This window comes from Mchenga conophoros, linkage group LG9 (assembly GCF_057382185.1).
Source record: "Mchenga conophoros isolate Kocher_MC1m ecotype Shallow Benthic linkage group LG9, M_conophoros_male_GT1.1, whole genome shotgun sequence".
NCBI lineage: Eukaryota > Metazoa > Chordata > Actinopteri > Cichliformes > Cichlidae > Mchenga > Mchenga conophoros.
Window position 1 is genome coordinate 653,302 of NC_140534.1, and position 21,738 is coordinate 675,039.

At 41.0% G+C, this 21,738-nt stretch overlaps 1 protein-coding gene and 2 non-coding genes across 3 annotated transcripts; 2 read left to right on the plus strand and 1 right to left on the minus strand.

Moving 5' to 3' along the window:
- Positions 1-424: 424 nt before the first annotated feature.
- On the minus strand, positions 425-18,572 carry LOC146566532 (TIMELESS-interacting protein-like). Its single transcript, XM_085287838.1, has 9 exons — positions 18,370-18,572; positions 16,755-16,767; positions 14,701-14,851; positions 8,219-8,322; positions 5,172-5,319; positions 4,623-4,713; positions 3,345-3,420; positions 2,914-3,036; positions 425-2,827 (listed from the first exon to the last, which is right to left on the minus strand). Exons 1-9 carry the CDS (start codon positions 18,570-18,572, stop codon positions 2,741-2,743), a joined length of 996 nt encoding a protein of 331 aa, XP_085143964.1. The 3' UTR covers positions 425-2,740.
- A 989-nt stretch (positions 18,573-19,561) lies between these two features.
- trnag-ucc (transfer RNA glycine (anticodon UCC)) lies at positions 19,562-19,633 on the plus strand. The gene has a single exon. It is a non-coding gene; the product is annotated as a tRNA-Gly (tRNA).
- A 575-nt stretch (positions 19,634-20,208) lies between these two features.
- trnas-cga (transfer RNA serine (anticodon CGA)) lies at positions 20,209-20,290 on the plus strand. The gene has a single exon. It is a non-coding gene; the product is annotated as a tRNA-Ser (tRNA).
- The last annotated feature ends 1,448 nt before the right edge of the window (positions 20,291-21,738 follow it).

Below are 21,738 nucleotides of genomic sequence, written 5' to 3' on the forward strand. Positions count from 1 at the left end.
ACCAAGACTGTTTACACAGAGTTTGTAATTGCAGAGAAATACTCCATTTATTTTGGCCTCTTCATTTTCGAGCAGGAAGCTCAGAAAAGCCCTGGGGGCCTAACAGGTCAAAGTTCATTCCCAATAAAACTAACTGTGAGATGTTTGACTACATTGCTCTCTGGATTATTGTTACAGTCCTAAATGATCAGCTTTAAAGTGTTTGTGCTAATAACACCATGTACAGTAAGTTATAAACTGTAAACACATTTTTATGGGTGAAGGCTCATAATAGAGACCGATCAACAGGTCATTTTCTTTTCTATGGGTCTCATTTAAATCACATTACATCATTTCTGCGGTAAATGAGGACCCTGAAGAACGATTTAATGTCACTGTTAAAGATTTGTAGACAATAGATCGCAGACAGCTGGCTCCGCTTTAACTAAAGAGGAAGTAAAAACAGTTTGGATCACAAGTGTAAGGCAAAAACAAAAATACTACGCCTAATTGAAGCTGACATCAGACAGGCAGTAAAGAAATCAATGTTTTCTACATGCTTTGCCTCTTATTACCAAACTCCACACTAATGTGAGGAATCTCTGGTGGTTTGGACGAACTGTGCAATACGGGAACTCGTCACTCGACCTTCAGGGTTTCTGGTGGATATATACACTAGATCCACTTCACTATATTGTAAGGAGTATTCACTCACCACCCATCATCCAAATCATTGAATTCAGGTGATCCAGTAACTTCCACAGCTGTATAGAATCAAGCACCTAGGCATGCAGACTGCTGCTACTAAGTGGAAGTGTTTGGGAACGACAGCAACTCAGCCATCAAGTGGTGGATCACGTAAAATCCCAGAGTGGGGGTCAGTGGATACTGAGGCGCACAGAGGTTGCTAATTTTCTGTGGAGTCCATCGCTCCAAACTTCACGTGGTCTCCAGATTAGCTAAAGAACAGTGCACAGAGAGCTTCGTGGAATCCATTTCCATGGCCGAGCAGCTGTAGTCCAAGCCTTACATCACAGAGTGCAACGCAAAGCAATGGGACACAGCGGTGTAAAGCACGCCGCCACTGGACTCTAGAACAGGAGAGATGCAGTCTATGGAGCGACGGATCACAGTTCTCAATCTGGAAAGCCGATAGACAAGTCAACTTAGCAGTTGCCAGGACAACAGAGCTCCAGGTTTGGTGGCAGGGGGATTTCGGTGCGGGGTTGTTTTTCAGAAGTTGGGCTCAGTCTCTTCGTTCCAGTGAAAGGAACTCTTAATGCTTCAGCATGCAAAGACATTTTGGCTCCCGACTTTAAGGGAACAGTTTGGGGATGGCTTCTTCCTGTTCCAGCATGACTGGGCACCAGTGCACAAAGCAAGGTCCACAAAGACATGAACTCTGGCATGGGAGTCCTGACCAGAACACCACTGGGATGAATGAGAGCAGAGACTTGGAGCCAGGCCTTCAACATCAGTGTCTGACCTTACAAATGGTCATAAACTCCCATAAACACTCCCAGAAGAGTTGAAGCTGATATAGCTGCACAGGCGGACGTCGTGAATGGGATGTCACTCGAGTTCATATGAGTGTGGGGGCAGATGAGCAAACACTTTTGGCAATATACTGTACATTCAATGTTTTGCTTTTTGTATTTTCATATAAAGTTAATACACCAATGAAGCTAGATGATCCTTATGAACCTTCGCTGGATGTTTTGTAGCAGAATCATTAATTATTTCTGTTATATTGTGTCCCAGCTGTATGATACATTTTTGCCATTCTTACCAATTTGCTGCTGGCGTGCGCGCCTCTTTTCCAGGGCCCGCTGTCTGTTCAGCTCAATACGTTTCTGCTGCTCTTCGGTCAGAGAGGGAGTAGGTGGGGGAGCGAGGGCTTCGGCAATCTGCCCTTGGGGAGCATTAATAAAACTCTCTCTGCTGAACAGATCAGGATCCCCAAATGTTTCCAGTTCACGTTGTACCTCTTCGTCACCAGCACCTGAACACAATTTCAAGCAGTGCTGATAATTAAGTCCTGTGGAATATGGCAAGTATTTCCTATGTGCACCTGCAGGTGTGAATCCACCGTAGGGCTGTTCGATACAACGATATATACAAAAACGTCTATTTCATTTTACGCTATCGTTTGTTTCGTGGTGTCGCAAAATAAACTGTTTACGGCAATATTTCTTCATGCTTCTGATGTCACTGTAGTAAAGTTCTCTCTTTCTCTTATATATAACCACACTACGGACGGACAAGCGCCTGTTTTTATGCGTTGTCGTTAGCAACAACGACGGTAAAACCATCGCGTGTCCGCTTGTTTATGTTCCACATAAACCTTTCAGAATAAAGCTCAAGATCCTGTTGAGGCTTTTCAAAATAAACGGAATCACGTGAAAGAGCAGAGTGTTTACGGATGAGAAGTAAAACAGAGCCGCCAGGTGCTAAAAAATAAACCTTAGACTCAAACGTTAGAACAGGCTTTCCCCCGCAGCACGCCGTGTAATAAATACTCACAAAGAAAACGGCGCCGTTACAACTTCTGTCTAAAAATGTGTCGTTTCATGCATCGGTTAAAACACTCGACTCCAGCTACATGACGCGCAGCTGGAAACACTTCACGCAAGTCGAGATTCACAGAATTGACAGAAAATGTTACATTTCTGTGATTTATATCGTTATCGGACGATAGAATTCTTATATCGGGAGATGAGACTTTGGTCATATCGCACAGCCCTAGTCCACCGTATCCCCATCAGTAATGATTTTTCTTCTTACCATCTGTACTTGTAAAATCTTCATGTGTCAGGGGCATGTCCAGTCGTATTCGTTTAAGACATGTCTATAGAAGAATGAGTAAAAAATTACAAATTCTGAACATTAGGAATCCCACACGCTTGCAGGAAATATTCTACTGCTTCCTCTCACCTGCACTTCCTTTTTGCTGCCGAGCCTTTCCACTTTGTCAATAAAATCTTCAAATTGCAATTTGGGGTACAACCTGTGGGCCCAGTTCTCCATCTTCTGCATCAGCAGCCGCAGGTCTGCAGCCTAATGGGGCAAACATCAAAAACAGCGAGTAGTGATATGAAAGAGGGCTGTGTGTGATAGGACGCTTCTTCTTCCCACTAAAAAATGACTTCCAGTCATTGGAACAAAAGACATCTTAATTTGGTAAACCAACCTCTGGTTCCCCTCACTCATTTTTGACCACGACAGAAAGGGCAACTTTTGACCTTTTAGTCTCAAACCAAATTTAGGACATCTAATTAAAAGCTGACAGGCCAAACAGATTTAGCTCAAAAACCAATGTTCATTCACATCTGGTAATTGGTGGGACAGATGTTATCATATCCTACCTCGTGTCCTTTGCCTTTGAACTGGATATTGTCAAAGAGAGTGCCCAGAGCTGGAAGCCCTCGATCTGATATCAGCCTGGGAAAAAATATTAAGACTAAGTTAAACCATTAATGGATTACAAGCAGGGTTAGCAGCACATCCAGGCGTATTTGGCTTATCCAATTCAGGATCGTGGATGGCTGAAGCCCATCCCAGCAGCCAGGTCGCCAGCCTGTCACAGGGCCAACACAGACAGACCCTCTGAATGGAAATGTCAGTGCCTTCAGATGTACCATGTTCAGAAGGCAGTAGCTTGTTGGGGGGGGGGGTAGGGTGTTTGGTTTTCAGGGTGCCCACAACCTTTCTTTTCCTACCTGTTTGTACATAAGGCAGTATAATGAGAAATAGTCAAATTTCTCCATCTAAAAATAAAAAATTGCTATATATATATATATATATATATATATATATATATTTATAGCAAAGTTGCAATTAATTTGAATATTTTATCAAATGAAAATCTATGTTTTTCTTTAATACAGCTTGCAAGTTTTATCCTAAGTATAATCGACGTTCTTACTTAAAAGCTTATTTAACATCCTTTGATTTAGTATAACTTAGTTCTGTCCAGGAACATTGTGAACAGAACAGTAACAGAGGAGTGCCACTGGGACACCCACTGGGAGACTACTGGGAACGAGCCTGACTTATGGTTGGCAATACTAACCAGGTTCACACTATAGGTGTACAGAGACTGGAAACATCTTTCTCACACACATCCAGGGATGTCTCCAACGCTCTGACAATTTTCAGTCTGGGAATTTTGCCCATCCAAATGATGAAAACAACAATGGTATTAGAGTCTTTCTTCTTTAAATGACTGGCAGAGTGAAGCTGCACCATCATCACACAGATGCAGTCATTTGTACCCGCCGCTAAAGCGTAAGAAGACGCTGCAGTACTCTGCGAAACGACAGGTGTCGCCACTCAGATAATATCACATCACTTTTTTTGTGCAAAGTTCTTTCCACAAACTTACGTTTTCAAACATTTGCAACAACTCTGTGTGTCAGTGTGTCTCTGAGCCTCTGTGCACGATTATTAGTGAAACGGTGATAAAAACCAGTGCAGTCACAGACTCGTGTTCAACCTGGCTGCAACACTGACAGTCTGCACACGTCAATCAATGATTTTGGCCTCCTTGTGTCCCAGCTCACACAAGATGACATCAAATTCCTATTTAAATGCGCATTTTAATGCATTTCAACCCTCTGTCGTGATATAAATGTCTTTGCTACCTGTGGGAGTCCAGCTTGGGTTGGGGTCTCTTCACGCCTCTCCTTTTAGCAGTAGGGACATCAGCCAGCTGTGATACCTCACCTTCATCTCCTGCATTGAAAACACATGACAACAGGATGTGTTTCTAACTCATTCTGTTGGCAGCGTGGCAAACTTCAAGCTTATCTTTAAATCCAGACAAATTATAGACTGGAGGTTACAGAAGAAATGTGCTGGTTTGAACAGTATCTGATAGGTTTCATTTGCTCACGCAAACAAAAACATGTGTGTTGTTATTGTTAGAAACATCCAGTCTCAGAGAGATGCTGAAAAACCAGTTCATGCATTTGTTAATTCTAGGCTGAACTAACAAATTCATTATTATCAAGCTGTTCCAAAAAGCTTTGTGGAAGGACTATGAGAGGTTGTATTTCTCCCACATTAGCCTTTTTTCCTGAATCTTATTTTTCTATGATTCTTCATTAAACCATGAATTTAAAATACAAAGTTCTGAATCATCACATCTTAAAGACCTCATAGTAATCCTGTAAGAGCACAGCAGCATCTACCATCTGCAAAAGGGTCTCCTTCCTCCTGGCCTCCCCGGCCTGGGGAGTGTGGTGGTGGGAGTGGGGGGAAAGCTTCATCCTCTATGCCGTCATAGTCAGGAATGTCCTGCGGGCTATTTTCCTGTGGGTCAACCATGGTGAGTCGGTCCTGGAGACAAAGTAAAAGACGTGTGAGCCCCAGTCGTCAACAGCATCAGCATTAAGTTACATGAATTTAACTGCAAGTTGAAAAAATGACATTTATTTCTGTAAGAGTAATTCTTTACTGTGTTACAACATCAACATGAAAACCTAAAAAAAACTGGCATTTACTTTTTTCTTTTTTTACATCAACAGGAGGAGCTGTACAGACACTCATCCCACCTGGAATTATACCCCAAATTCAGAAATGTACTATTATGATACATTAATGGTCCATTATGTTTGTTTCACAGTTATATACATAATACAATTTATAGATTTGTATATATTTACATTCTATCAGGGATGAACTGGTTGTGAACCTTTGGGCTGATAATGACATTTAAAAGTTACAATTTGGATGAATTATTACTGCGATACTTCTTTTGGACTCTGTAGTACCACAGAAATATCATTAAAGTAACAGGTTTGTTTTAAAGTCTTTCAGCTGTTCCGTAAGCATCATCGTCATCATCATTTATATAGCACTTTAAAAACACACCTGGCAGACCGAAGTGCTGCACAATACAAATGTAGTAATAAAATAGCAAAAAACAAACATAGCAATAAAGTAAACTCTTGAGCCAAAATGATGTGACACAACTAGGGCTGCCACAAACGATTATTTTGATAGTCGACTAGTCACCGATTATTTATGCGATTAGTCGACTAATCAGATCATCATCCACTGGACGTAAAACTACAGCTTATTGCACCATGCAGCATATGCTCTTATATAACTATCATTAGCTTATAGCTTTAAGCTTTTAAGGTGCTAACTAAAAATAAAGACAAGATGATAGTTTATTCAATTTTAATGAAATTTGCAGATTGTTTCGGTGAAGTTTAATAAACTCCTTGCTATCTAAAATATAACAGGACAACGGAGTATATTCTCCAGCATCTCACACTTCTGATAATCAGCTGTCTGCTTGACGTTTATTCAGCTGTGTAAAAACTATAACTTTAATCTCAGACAAACCGATTTACTCAGGAACAAATAAAATACTAAAAAAAAAAAAGCCAAACAACAACATTTTTAATTTATCTAAGTGACTCATATATTTAACCTGAGTAGCGAAAGACGGCGGTGGGTTTGAAAACAATTTGCCTGGAGTCCGGTGTTCTCACCGTGCTAGTGACCTAGCCCCCGGCTAGCTATCGAGCTAGTGGGTAACAGACGTCTCTGAAAACGTCGGAGCGCTTTTGAAAATATGTGGTGTCCTGATAAACTGAGCCGATATTTGAGGTTTACACAGCTACATTCTCGGCTGAAAATATGTTAAACGTTTATTTTGTGACCCAGAAAGAATAATAAGAGTAATATTAAAACTAACTAGCTGCCGCCATTGTTGGAAACTGAGCTGGGCCGCGCTATGAATTCTGGGACACAGCTGCTTCTTCTTCTTCTTCTTCTTCTTCTTCTTCTTCGGGGTTTAACGGCAGCTGGCATCCTTGTACATGCAGTGCTGCCATCTTCTGTTTCAGTCCGTTATTACACTCTTAAATCCTGCTACTTATTCCTGCGTCTTTTGGGATCTTACAAAGCTTCAAACGACGCGTCGACTATTAAATCAGTCGTCGACGATTTTGATAGTCGACGTAATCGTGACTAGTCGACAAATCGTGGCAGCCCTAGACACAACACAGACACAAAAGGAAATCTTCTACATTGTTTTGCTGTTCACACAAGTTCTAATGCTACCCTTTGTTTCTGGAAGGAGACGATTTTCTGTCCAGTATTAAAGTTCAAAGAACAGGGTATCCGTCTCCAGTGGGCTGCTAAACAAGTTTACCAGAAAAATCAGACCCACGGTCATGTTGTGTCACTTTGAGTGATTAGTCAGCAGCAATAACAGGGAATGACAAACTGACAGACTTTGGATATAAAACAAACAATTTAAACATTTAGAAGTTAAACATCTTCTCGGATTCCTTTTGCTGCACATGTCTATGTATGTATTTGCTGTACAGTGTCATTTGTTTGGAACATTAATCTTGATGTATACATAAACATTTGATTTAAAAAACGTGTTTAAAAATGAACACTGACACAATTAAACACAACACTGGTGCACGGTGACTGCAAACAGAAGCAGCTGCTTGTATCCTCCTGTGCATGGATCCGTGCTCTCTGTTTATTAATAAAAGCCAAACTTCATTAATGGTAAGTGACAGAGATCTGATGAGTTCTTGCTGGTTTGTATCCACAGGAGGATACAAGTAAAATCCTCTGCAGGTTAGTGCAGGATAAGCAGGCAAGTTTACTGTAATGTGATGGATTTAAGTAAAGAACAGTGTGTGACTGGTGCACAGTGACTGTGGTGCTCATGTCAGAGTTAGATTACATCAAGTGTAGCAGAGATTAACTTAAACTTAAGCTCATGATGCTGACATTCATTCACTGAGCTCCACCCACATACCAACAGTTTAGTGTATAATATAAAGACAGTGTACTGTCAGTGTAGAGAAAGGAAATCAGCCAGGACAACTCATGAAACATCTGCAGACATCTGGATGAATTCACAGAGAGCAGCAGGTCAGCTGATCACAGCCTGTACATTAAAAAAAATCTACTGGAGCTCTCAATAGAAATGATTGTGAGCTGTGACCCTTTTCCCCACACTGAGCCACTACAGCTGATGTTAGGGTTGAATCCTGCTGAATCCCACTTTAACATCTTCCTGCTCATTTTGATGTTTAGAGGCAACGTCACCGTCTAAGATGTAGGCATTGTATACATTGTATACATTATTTCTACATTACATTAATATTGCACAAGGTTCACTTAGTTTAGCATAAAATATACATACTGTATCAGTACTTCAGCTTTTAATGGAGTATTTCTTAACACTAGTATCTGTCACCTTCTGTGTTGAGCTCATTGTTTTCTCTGCAGTGGCTGAGCTGAGTCCAAGTAGCTGAAATTTCCTCTGCTGCTCCGTCAGACTCTTCTCCTCCTCCTGATCAGCTGGGACACAAAACAGAACTTTGTTAAGCTCCACACTGCACTGAAGAGTCAAAGTGTCTCATATGTTCATCTGAGAACACACAGAACACATTTTAGCTTCCTTGGGTGGACAACTTGTTTGAAACAAACACAAAAGGTTTGAGCACCGATACCAAATTCAGCAGTATGGCACACCAGTACCAGGAGAGCAATTCCTCTTTAAAATATGCCCTGGCCAAGAAAAAACCCGACAATATACGTGTGCCGTGAGAAATGATAGATAGATAGATAGATAGATAGATAGATAGATAGATAGATAGATAAAATTTATTTCAAACATGCAAATATAATTGAAATAACAACAGAAAAAAATAAAAATAACAAAACTTAAAAATCATCAAGTTTTCATGTAAATATCTATGTCTACAGAATGTGTGTGCTCGAAAAGGAGTAGGATGAAGTTTTCTTGTTCCTACCCCCTTATTTCAAATTTCATTGCTTACAAATCCATATCCAGGATTCAACATTATTTGATCATATATTTAACTATGTACAAGTCTAACACATTGAACATACACAAATAAAACCATTTTCAGCACGTAAACCAGAACAACTAATCACTCTGTTTATAACAGCCGCTTAATCTCTGAGTTTATTTTCTATCTATGTGACAAAAACCTTAATGAAGACTTAAGGTTGGGTTACTCAGGCCTTGATTTATAAAAAATGAGGACACAATGAGACAACTCAGTCACTGAGAGGAAGATTTCCTATATTCATGCAATTTATTATTTTTTGAACAATCCTGTGAATTTTTGTATTGATGTACTTGTCTTGATTTCATCTGTATATCCGAGTGGGTGTAGAAATCTGAGCCATCATCTGAGTAAGCCTCATCACAACTTTGCGCTGATAAAGGCAGCTGTGTTTTAGCCTGGAACACATTTATTTTTACATTTCTCATAAATGTATTTCATTATAGCACTTTTACCGCCAACATGTTGGGTCTTTTGGAGCCGGAAGTGACCTTATATGGAAGAAGGGTGGCGCTAGCTAGCTTAGTTAGCAAGCTGCATTCATAAGCTGTGCAGGTGCCACAGAGATGCTAAGTAGCCTTAATAACAGACTAATAAAACAACACAAACTCTGATTACAATGAGCTCATTTAAAAGCTTTCTTCTAATAAATTCTTTTCTTCTCTGTGTTTCACAACCTTTTGGTGATATCTTTCTGTGAATTAGTTTAAAGCAGCTTGAGTCAATTTAGTCAGATTTTTTTTTCCAACTTGTTCACAAAAACTTGAGAAGAGACACCGAGGAGAGCAACAGAAAGCCTCATTCAGGAGCTAAACTCAAGATTAACTAGACTCGGATTAATATTAGCTCGATACTTACCTTTAAGTGTTAAATCAGTCTTGACAATAATCGGAGAGAAAAACGCCATAAAGCGGGAACTCGGCTTCTTCTTCTTCTGCTCTTGTATTTTTTGGCGGTTAAAGCTTTAAGGCGCATTACCGCCACCTGCTGGACTGGACTTTTCATGTCCCAAACATCATCAATTGGGCACAAATTTGTTGGAGTTTCTGTTAATAAAAAAGATGGAATTCAAGGATCTTGTTATTTGGTTTGTTCGTTTTCACCATTTACTCTACAATTTTCTGCCAGTGTATAGCAAACCCCACAGCTCAAATCAATGAAGAATTTAGTATTTTTAACATATTGCTTAAACTGGAACCAGCAGCTATATAGGCCTAATTTTTAATCCAAACATGTGATAGAGGTTTACCACCAGGAGAAGCAGACTGTAAATAAAAGACTGTGCTACTGAAAACTGTTAGTCTGACTTTGGATTGTAAATATGTTTCCTTTTGTCACTTCTGTATTTGTATATGGCTCAAACTATTTGTTATGAAAGCAAAACAAACAAACTGATGTTGTCTCATCAGATCCAGTTGTGACATTAGCTATAGTTTCCGCGGAGGGTACTTGGTTCTGTATGACAGCACAGCTTTTAGGTTGAATTCAAGCGCTTGAGTACAGCCTGATAATTAGAGGCCTGCAAACTGTTTGCTGATGAACTTTGGAAGTAAAAGTACAGACAGCTATAGAAGACACAGGACACGAGATGGGTTCATTATTTCTTTTGAGTTCCATGTAACAATCCGTAACTCTGTAATTAATGAATGTGCCATTTAATCTTGGCTGCAGCCAAGATTAAATGGCACATTCATTAAATGGCTAAAATGGGTTGGCTGCCGTTCAGCATTTAGCACAAGTCAGCTTTTGATCAGAAAGTTTTCTGGTTTGATCCCTGGCTGCTCCGGTCTGCAGGCGAAATATCCTTGGACAAGATTGTAATCCCAAGCTGCTTTCTGATGCATCCATTGGAGTGTGAATGCTTTATAGAGTTTGTGAAACAGTTGTACGTGTGGTCAGATTGTTTTGTATTTGTGTGTGGATTGAAGCACATGTCTGAGAGCACATCAATCACGGCACATATTTTTTAAAATCTTAGTTTAAATAAAGTTTTTGATTATTTATTATAAAAAAGAGATGATATATATATATAATGCAGTGGGCACTCTACCAGCTAACATGTCAGTTAATTTGACACATTGATTTATTTATCATTTCTTTTTCTCTCTCAGCTTTTCAGCTCCATATTTTTGCCATTTCTTCCACACTCAACTCTGTTCTACAAGGTGAGCCCACAGTTAATGTAGGAGAGGGCAGGTGGCATTAAGAGGTTTGATTGGGCAATCTAGGGCCCAGTTAGTTCTTCCTTTTGGTGAAAGCTGGGCTCTTCAGTTCAGCATGGCACAGCTCCAAAGATTCTGCAACATCAAACCCTCTGTCTGCTAATGTTACATCACCTGGGCTGAGGCAGTCCAGGTAATTTCAACAGTTTCTTGAAATTAGTTAATTCAGATATAAACAGAGTGACAGTTTACAGATTCAAACATGTCTCAGAGAAAACAGAAAAAAACAGTAAAGCCCAACTCTCCTCTTTGTGATCAGGAAGACAAAATTCAACTTCCTGATCAAGTAGACAAATCATTCAACCAGCTTCTAGAAAAGGAAGATATTCAAAAGTTGAAAGAAATGGAACTCCTAGACAGGGAAGAAACTTTGAGCTCCAAGCAAAGCTTGATAAAGCACTAGAAAAACTAGTGCTGAAGGACAAAAAGAATCAGGAGCTGCAAGTAAAGCTTGATGAAAGACCGCACACAAATGAAGAGTTTCTTCAAGAAAAAAGGCTACAGGAGATAAAACAGAAGGAAATGGATTTCAAGCTCCAGGACATGGAGAAACACAACAAAGGCTTGCAAATCAAGCTTAATGAAGCTCTGCAAAAAAATGAAAGAACTCCTCCAAGAAAAATAACAACAGGACATGAAGCAGTGCAAACTCCAAGGCATGGAGGAAAAATACAAAGCGCTTCAGGTAAAGCTTGATAAAACACTGAACAAAAATAAAGAGTTGCTTCAAGAACAAAAGCAACAAGAAATTAAACAGAAACAAACGGACTGCAAGCTTGAAGACGTGCAGGAAAAATACACAGCGCTGAAAATAAAACTTGATAAAGCACTGCAAAGAAATAAAGATTTCCTTCAAGAGAAAGAACAGCAAGACATGAAACAGAAACATCTGGATTGCAAACTTCAGAACATCGAGAAACACAACGAAGGCTCGCAAGTAATGCTTGATGAAGCTCTGCAAAAGAATAAAGAAATCCTTGAAGAGAAAGAAAAACTGGACCAGAGAGACACGCAGTGCCAACTCCAAGGTGTGCAGGAACAATACGGAGCGCTGCAGGTAAAGCTTGATGAAACACTGCACAAATATCAAGAGCTGCTTCAAGACCAAGAACAACAGGAAATAAAGCAGAAAGAAGACAAAGAAATTCTCCAGGACTTTGAGAGGAAAAACCAAAACCTGCAAGAACTTTATAACAAACTGAACTACAAAACAACTGAACTGGAAGAGGAAAAGGAAAAACTGCAAAACCAATGCTCAGAGATGCAGAGTAAGCTCAATGACATGCTGAGAAAAAACACAGAAGTCGAGGAACTTTCAGACAACGTGAAGTGCAAAAACACTGAGATGCAGGTGCTAAAGCAACAACTAGAGAAAACAAACGAAGACCTGCAGTGTTCACTTCAAGAAATCGAGAGCAGAAGTCAGCAGTTGGAAGACACGCACAACAAATTACAACAGAGTTATACAGAGCTGCACGAGGCAAAGCTAATGCAGGAGGCAACATCTAAAGAAATGAAAGAAAGGCTCGAAGACAAACAAGCCAAATTAGAAGAAGTGGAGAAAACATGCAAGAGACTTGAGCAGGAGAATGCAGAAACAATCGATCAGTTGAGAACCCTCATCCTAGAGAAAAAAGTGCTCGTGGAAAAGCTCATGGAAAAGAAGAAAAAACGCTTCCGCTTCTTCTGGAGGAGGGACACTCCTGCTTTTTCTACTTTTTCTACTTTTTCTACTGCTAATGTCACCTCGTCTGTTCCATCTTAATTTTCACCTCTCCTCTCTCTTTCTCTCCCTTTCTCTCCTGACACCTCTCCCTCCCCTGTCTCCCTTTAACTCCTATCACCTGTCCCATCTCCTCCCCCTCCCCCCCCCTCTCTCTTTTCACCCTCACCCCCCAACCAGTCCCGACAGTTGACTGCCCCCTCTAGAGCCTGGTTCTGTCATAGGTTTCTTCCTTTAAAGGGAGTTTTTCCTATCCACTGTCGCACCTAGTGCTTGCTCAGAGGGGATTGTTGGGGTTTTCTCTCCTCTATCTCTTTCCTCCTTTCTATCCCTTTCCTTTACCTTCTTCTTTACAACCCCTCCCCCCCTTTCTATTTCCTCAATAATTTAATAATAAACACAACTGGCAAAATTTTAAAAAGTCAGATCAATGTCTTCATTCAAGAATGAATTGTCTTTGTCACGGGGTCATGTGTATTTTGTGTTTTCCTCGGGCTGGTGATCCTTGCAGTTGTTGAGCCCAAGAGTCCAGATTTTTAGTGTTTTAATCACATTTAGTGTTACATTTTAGATCACAACAAAAGGATATCCACAATTTAGGATTCAGGCATTTGTCTTTTTCAATATCATAATCATTCTATGATTGAGTCGGTTACAGAAGCAGCAGTTAGCAGCAATAACTTCAATTCATCAACATTTGCAAGCATTTCTTTATACACAGCATTTCTGTCAGGTTGAGGTCTGGACTTCCATGCAGTAGATTTGCTGCTGTGCTTGGGCTCATTATCCTGTTGCATGGCCTAATTTAGGAGAAGCTTTAGCTGTTGGACAGACGGCCTCACATTTGACTCTAGAAAACTTTGGCATACAGAGGAGTTCGTGGACTGCAAGGTGCTTATTGCTTGTGTCTGCAGAACAAGCTCAAATCACCACAATTGAACCAGCGTACTTGACAGTGGATTTGAGGTGTTTGTGCTGTGTTTGATTTTTGCTGAAGTTACTGCTGTGCATTATGACCAAACCTCCACTTTAGTCTCATCTTTTAAAAATATGTTGCTCCAGAAGCTTTCAAGGGCAAATTTGCAAACCTCAACTGAGTTGTTGTGTTCTCTTTAGAGACAAGAAGCTTTCTCCTGGCGGCCCTTCCAGACCAACCATACTTGTTTTGTCTTTTTCTAATTAAACTGTCTTGAACATTAACATGCTGTTTAAGGCCTGTAGAGGCTCAGATGCAGCTCTTGGGTATTGTGCAGTTTCTGTGAGCACTGAACAGTCTTTGTGGTGGATCTGAATGCTCCAGACTAGCAAACTTGCTCATGGTCAGTTAATCAAGTGCATAGAGCCCTGTGATGAATTTTCACATTTACTCTGTGAATCTTCATTCTTCTAGCTAGTCTTTACTCTTCTAGAAGCTTTCTTTGCTCAGACGTCTGCAGCATTGAATCTATGTCTTCTCCACTGCTATTCCAAACAAGGTGCTGATGCAGGGGTCATTAGCACAGTAAGATTTAAGTGCACAAAATGTTCACATCATAATAGTAATAATAATTAGAGGAGAGTATTATGTAGTCCAAGAAGTGTGTGGAGAAGTTTTCAGTGCGGAGGAGGGAACCATGGTGTTCAGGAGCCAAACTGCTTTGGGGGAAAATGCTATTGCACAATCTTGCCGACCTGCTCCTGATGACGCAGTCGTCTTCTGGAGGGAAGTGTGGTAAACAGTTGATGGGAAGGGTGATGCGGGTCAGCCATGATGCTAGTGGCTTTCCCAGTGAGGTGTAAATATCCTGTAGACTGGGTAGAGAGCTGCCAATAACACGCTGTGCGGTCCACACAATCCTCTGGAGGGCTCTGCGATTGGACGCATGACAGTTTTCATACCAGACTGTGATGCAGCGGGTTAGGATGCTCTGCATGGTACCTCTGTAGAAAGTATTAAAGATGGGTTTGGGGATGTGCACCTTCTTCAGTCGTCTCTTAAAATGCAGTCGCTGCTGAGCTCTTTTAGTCACTGATTTGGTGTTGCTGGTCCAGGACAGGTCCGGGGGCGGATCTAGAGAAATTTTTCCAGGCTGGCATGGAAATCAAATGGGGTGGCAAAATCAAAGCCTTGTTTTAAACACATATGCAGGTGTTACATATGATTAATATACATTAAGCATATGTTTCATATAAATATGGTCTATAACTTAATTATTTTCTATAGCCCACATAATTAAACATTTCAGTTACATAAAATGTGTGTACTGTATAGCCTGTATAATAAATAAATATGTAACCAATAAGTATAAAATCCAGAAAGCTACACAACACTGGGCGGGGGCTCATTTCCAAACACAAGTCTAACTTAAGTTTCATACTGTTTTTGTTAGAAAAAAATCAAATTGTACTGACTACTACTACTGCCAGAAAGCTGCACTGTCACAAACAATTATTGAAACCTCATTTTTCATGATTTGTTGGGTCAATATTCTGAGGTCCAAAATATAATTGGCCATTTTTGGCTGCTTTTGATTGTTGTTGTTTTTTTACCTTGTCTTTCTTGGTATCATTCTTTTCAGCACAACCTCACACGTCCAAATTTACAGTTATTAAAACAACTGGTCTGAAATCACACAAACACATAAAACCCTAGTAGTAGTTATATTTTCTCTTTACTATAAAAACCACAGACATGTTTAGTAAATTATTTTCATAACTTGAAATGCAAATATAAGTGGTAATTTTTTTAAATTAAAATTAAACAAAAATTTTGTAAATAATAAAGTTATATACAACTATTCATCTAAAAATGCAGGCAATGCATCTGGGGTTCTTATTTTTATTTTTTTGCACAGCCATTTTAAAAATACTACAACAATCAGGTGTCACAATAAGACGCCCCACAAATTATTTGTGCCAGTAAAAAAAAAAAAAATGTCAACCACAAGACAGAGAAGAACATCACAAGGAGAAACCCTGCAGGCCTGACAGCAGGTGTATCGCTCATTCTGTTTTCCACCTGGAGACAGTGTTCACATGGCATTCTGCCTGTGTAACTTGTGTAACTACACAAGTTAACACAATTCAATTCAATTCAATTTTATTTATATAGCGCCAAATCACAACAAAAGTCGCCTCAAGGTGCTTCATAGATACAGAGAACAACCCAACAATCATATGACCCCCTATGAGCAAGCACTTGGGCGACAGTGGGAAGGAAAAACTCCCTTTTAACAGGAAGAAACCTCCAGCAGAACCAGGCTCAGGGAGGGGCGGGGCCATCTGCTGCAACCGGTTGGGGTAAGAGAAGGAAAACAGGATAAAAGACATGCTGTGGAAGAGAGACAGAGGTTAATAACAGATATGATTCAATGCAGAGAGGTCTGTTAACTCATACTGAGTGAGAAAGGTGACTGGAAAGGAAAAACTCAATGCATCATGGGAATCCCCGGCAGCCTACATCTATTGCAGCATAACTAAGGGAGGATTCAAGGTCACCTGGTCCAGCCCTAACTATATGCTTTAGCAAAGAGGAAAGTTTTAAGCCTAATCTTGAAAGTAGAGATAGTGTCTGTCTCCCGAATCCAAACTGGAAGCTGGTTCCACAGAAGAGGGGCTGTAGTCGCAAATTTTGAAGCCATCCTGATAATCTTCTTCCACCAACGATGTGGAGATCCAACCCTTTTAGATCAAATTAAAATCAAGACACTCAAAAAGATGCTCTGTAAAAGAGTAGAAAAAATAGATACAGACATGTGCTGCATGAAAGACGTTAGGGAAGGTTAGTTAGCTGGAGAGCGAGTTATGCAGGAGAACTCTCAGCAGCATTAACTGCCCTGTTACTGCACCACCTTAATAAACCATGGTGAAGCAAAATGTCTTGTGCTTAAGACTCTACATGAAAGTTAAAATATATATGTTCAGTGCACATAGATATATAGTGTATAGTTATACATATCACACAAAAATCCACCACATCCCCCCTTGTGGTACCTGGAGGTACCACCTAAAAAGACCCAATGACTAAAGAAGAACAAAAATCGTGAAAACGAATGCGTGCGCTGTTTTTTTGCTAACATACTTTAAAGCAAGCTCTAAATAGAATATAAGAATTTGTATAAAGATCCCACACAGTTGTTGCTCTATTGAATAAACCCCAGAAACCTCATAGTCATCAACATAACATTCTTCCAACGCTTCATTTCTCTTAGTCAATTAATTTAAGACTAATTGATTCCTCTTCATTTGCAAATCATACTACACAGTATCCTTATCAGAATACTCAAGAAACTTAAAACTAGCCTAATTACAGTAAAATGAAAGTGAGGCATGAAACACATCAGCAGAGACACATAATACATACACGGATTACACAGCACCATATGTGACATTAAAAATAATACAATAAAACAATTAATTCCCAATTTTGGATTTCATCTTGGTCAGGTTCAACTTCTTTTTCTGAACAACTTCTCAGTGTGGGCTTTGAAATGTTCTTTGATCATCACTTCATCTTCTTCATCCGACATAAACCCACCAAGAGCATTCTCTTTGTGGGCCGGTACTGCTCACCCGAGTAAACACGAGCTGACATTGACATGAATTAAACATAAAACATTATATACAGTATAAGATTTTGTAAGGTAAACCTAGTTCATACAAATGAAGTAAAGAAAAGTTATTAAAACAAAACGTGCCTTGCTGTTTATTCTTTCAGTGTCCCACAGTAGCACATTTCCTGCTAGGAAAATGTCAGAAGTCACATCATTTCTGTAAATTGGGAAGTAACTGTAATACATCAAGTCACCTCTGTCTCTTGTTACCAGGACTTTTTAAAATGAATGGTGCAACATGGAAAGAGGCCCTACACAAGAGTTTAGCTTTGAGCTCAATATGCGATGATCCTATCAGCCATGACATCTCTGACATGGGAAACCAGGGAATTTGATTAGAAAATGGTGAAGGATTTTCTTTTCAGTTAGAAACTGGATTTGTGTAACATGGTGGTGAAAAGCCCCCAAAGAAAGCAGCATATGATCAGTCGCTATATTGCATTTAATACAAACGTCCTTCGTGTATCCTTTGAATACAGAACAGATCATTTCTGATATCTATGAGTAAACCCAACGAGCACGTGTCCCAAAAGACCCCACAGTGTTTTTATCTGGCTTTTCCCTGACAGTTAGTGGACACTGACAGATGTGTGCTGAATATGAAAGGAAACAAAAGAACTAAAGAAGGTTTGCAGTGTTAAAAACAAGAACTACATGAAGGTTGTTTCATCCTGCTGTAACTTATGACAGAAGCATCTTTTGTTTGTTTTTTCATTTATTTACACAAAGACAGATGTTGAAATAACAGGAGTAACAGTTTAATTCAATTGAAATCGGTCCAATCGTCTATAGTGAAATTATTGTTTTTCATTAGTTGGCAAAAGATGGGGGTTGTTGACGGCAATTCAGTGAATGCAACAGGGGAGGACGCCAGTTTGGATGGAGGGTAATCAGCAGGACAGATGAGATTTTGTTTAGGAGTCGAGTAGTTGTGTGAATGAGGAGAGGAGAGCACATTAGACTGCTGAGAGACGGGGAGGTAGTCAAGCACTGACCACATGTCTTCTTGGATTTCAGCAAAACAGATGGGCTCATCTCGGTCTTGAAATAATTCAACTCGGGGTTGAACTGATGCAGTTTGAGAGGCATCTACAGGAGAGGCAGGGGTGGGTGAGGGCTGCTGAGACTGCGCAGTGATGGGGAGGGGGTCGAGCTCTTCCAGCACTGACAGCAGTTCTTCCTCACTTCCCATCTTCATCCTGAATGTGTTCACTGACAGGTGTTGCCAGCTGTGGTGGCTTGTCTCGCGCTCAAAGAGGACAAAATAGAGAACAATACAGTGTTCAGCTGCCTGGCTGTGCTTTACACACAGCCCTGCTCTGGTACACCCACTATGCCGGCCTTTGTACACTCTCTCCATCTAATGATAGAGAGGAAGGATACATTCACTACTTCTAGCCTCCACTATTCAAATTGAGTATTTTCACAGTGTCCTAAAAGCTTCCTGAAAAGCCTTTACACTATTTTCCAAAACGCTGCATCCAGAGCACAGTCAGGGACTGGAAGGAGAGAGTATATTTCCCCCATATGGACTTCTCTCTTCATTGGCTCCCAATTAAATCCCAAATAAAAATCCAAATACTTGCCCTCACACACACAAGGTCTTGAATAATCACCCCCAATTTTGTCTACAAGATCTCACAGTGCCATATCATCCCAACAGAGTGCTTTGCTCTCAGACTGCTGTCTTCCGAGGGGATTTAAAAGTACAATGGAAGGCAGAGCCATCACTTTTCAGGCCCCTCTCTGTGGAACCAGCTCCCACTTTGTATTCGGGACACAGACACTTGCTCTCATTTTTTAATTAAGCGTGAAACCTTTTTGCCAAAGTCCAATAACTTGAGAGAGGAGCCAAAGACGTCCTCGTCCCAGATTCGTCCCAAGACAGATTCACACCTATTCGCACCTTGTCTGCTGTGACCTGAAGAACTCGCGTGACCATTGCGACTCTCAAGGTGCTAAAAATCACACAAGAGTTTAAATGCGTGAGAGGCCACACTTGAGTAGCAAAGAAGCTTAGCTGATGAGATTAAATGTGCAGTTGCATGAGAGCACTAGTCTTTTTAGTGATCTACCTTTTGACCAGTTTAGAACCTGACAAGCGAGTAATCACAATGCCCACCTTGTTAATTGTCCTGAAAGCTTCATAAGCCGGACAATGACTCAGTGATGTTGCAGTTTTTCACAGTGATGGTGGTATAGTGGCGAGCATAGCTGCCTTCCAAGCAGTTGACCCGGGTTCGATTCCCGGCCATCGCAGTTGCTTCTCGCAGTGCTGTTCAAGCATGTGGGCTGCGTACTGTTTTACAGTAAAAACGTTCTCCGCTCTTTCTGCAAAGGCTTACAATGTCAGGCCAGGTGCATTCTTCATCGGCCTCGCTGCTACCGTTTGCTGTGGAAAGACACTGTTCACACAGGCTTTGAGTTCTCATCACTTCATACATATACCTTCTTACATGAAACTGTGATTGGACACGCTACTTCTTCATAAAGACACCCAGTCCCACTTTAAATATTGTGCTGAATGTTTGGAATGAAGATAACATTTTACTAACCATGTACTGATCAGCTCTTTGCGGTGGCAAAATCATCAGCTGTGTGTGTTACTGTTCATGCAAACAAGCAAGCTAATGTCAGCCAGCTAGCTTCAACCGCAGCTGTGCTGCACCGATCTCACGGAACTGCAAAACCACAAGCTTTCTCACCAAAGTCATGCAGCTACCGCATTTACAATCCAGCGTGGCCGTTGTTGTGCACATCCTACTTGAAAGACGTGTGGCGTAGGACTTGGAAGACGTATGTCTTTCAAGTATGTAGCTCCAAAACCAAATGTGGTTGTTGTGGCCGAGCGGTCAAGGCGATGGACTCGAAATCCATTGGGGTCTCCCCGCACAGGTTCGAATCCTGTCGACAACGGTCAGCTGTTTTGCGGCAGTCCAGACGTTGATTTGAGAAGAAGCCACGGCATGGAGTTCACCTGAGAAGGTGCCAGGAGAAAGAGCCAGGCCTTTGCTTGTGAAAATAGAGCACGCAGAAGCAATGGACCCAGCTATGTCCTGACAAAATTAGGCACATATTCAGTAAACATGGCATCCTTCAATTGCTCTCTTAGCCACCCCAGACGTGTAGTCATCCAGGATCCTGTCTGAGTACCGCCAATGACTGATGCGTCTGACAAATGCTGATTGCTTTGCAAGAGGATCGGGATTGGAGGGACAGCGGATTTCACCGGGAATGGGACAACAGCAGAAATTGCTTCAAACATCAAACATTACTGCATGAAAAGCACAAAGAGTGGACACATTTCATTGTTTGGAACACTGCTTTTCACTTCAGCTCTTTGCATGTAAAAACTTTGCTCTTCTCCACAGCTGGCTGACGGACACGCAAAAGTGCAAGCAAGAGTGGCCACAGACCCACTATGCCGGCCTTTGTACACTCTCTCCATCTAATGATAGAGAGGAAGGATACATTCACTACTTCTAGCCTCCACTATTCAAATTCAGTATTTTCACAGCGTCCTAAAAGCTTCCTGAAAAGCCTTTACACTGTTTTCCAAAACGCTGCTGTGCTGCCCCTTTAATCCTCCCCAGTTCCCTCAGTTTGAGATCCTTCTTGGACTTGGTGTCATGGTACTCCAAGTTTTGCCAAACTTTGCAACTGTTGTAGCCCCTATGTGTGCCTGTGCTAACGACAAGAACACTTTCACATGGACTTCAGGTGCACAAGCGAGCTTTGAAGAAGTAAAAAAACTCCTGGTGAATAGTCCTGCACTGGCACTGTTTGACCCTGCCTTGCGTGTTGTGATCTCTACTGATGCAAGTGACTATGGGCTTGGTGCTGTATTTGCTCAAGTGCAACCTGATGGCACAGAAAAACCTGTGGCGTTTGCTACCTGCACACTGCCTGCAACAGATCAAAAGTACTCAACTGTTGAAAAAGAAGCTTATGCTTGTGTGTGGGCTGCAGAGAAATGGAGAACGTATTTGTGGGGCCGACGTTTCACTCTGCTGACAGACCACCAAGCTCTGACAACGCTGCTGAGCACCAAAGGGTTTAATAGGGCTGGCATGCGCATCGCCCGCTGGTCTGCCCGCCTCCTGTGTTTTGACTATGATGTTATTTGCCGCCCAGGTTCTCAGAACTATACAGCTGACTGTCTCTCTCGCCTGCCCCTGCCTGTTTCTTCCCATTCCACATCAGATTCAGATCATGAAATGGTAGCCCAAGTTTCTGCTGCCATGTCCTCACTTCCAGTTGCGGACTTTGACTCTGCCTGTTCAACTTGCCCTGAACTGGTTGCTTTGCGTTCACAAATACAAAGTGGCTGGCCTGCCTCAATCAAAGCATTTGATGTCACGCTT

Excerpts from the sequence above, each read along its gene's own strand:
- LOC146566532 (XM_085287838.1), bottom strand. The coding sequence starts at position 18,572 with ATGAAGATGGGAAGTGAGGAAGAACTGCTGTCAGTGCTGGAAGAGCTC. Across the intron at positions 8,323-14,700 it reads CTTTAATACTTTCTACAGAG|CTGATCAGGAGGAGGAGAAG; the intron begins GTACCATGCAGA and ends TTTGTGTCCCAG. Across the intron at positions 4,714-5,171 it reads AGGAGACCCTTTTGCAGATG|GAGATGAAGGTGAGGTATCA; the intron begins GTAGATGCTGCT and ends TTTTCAATGCAG.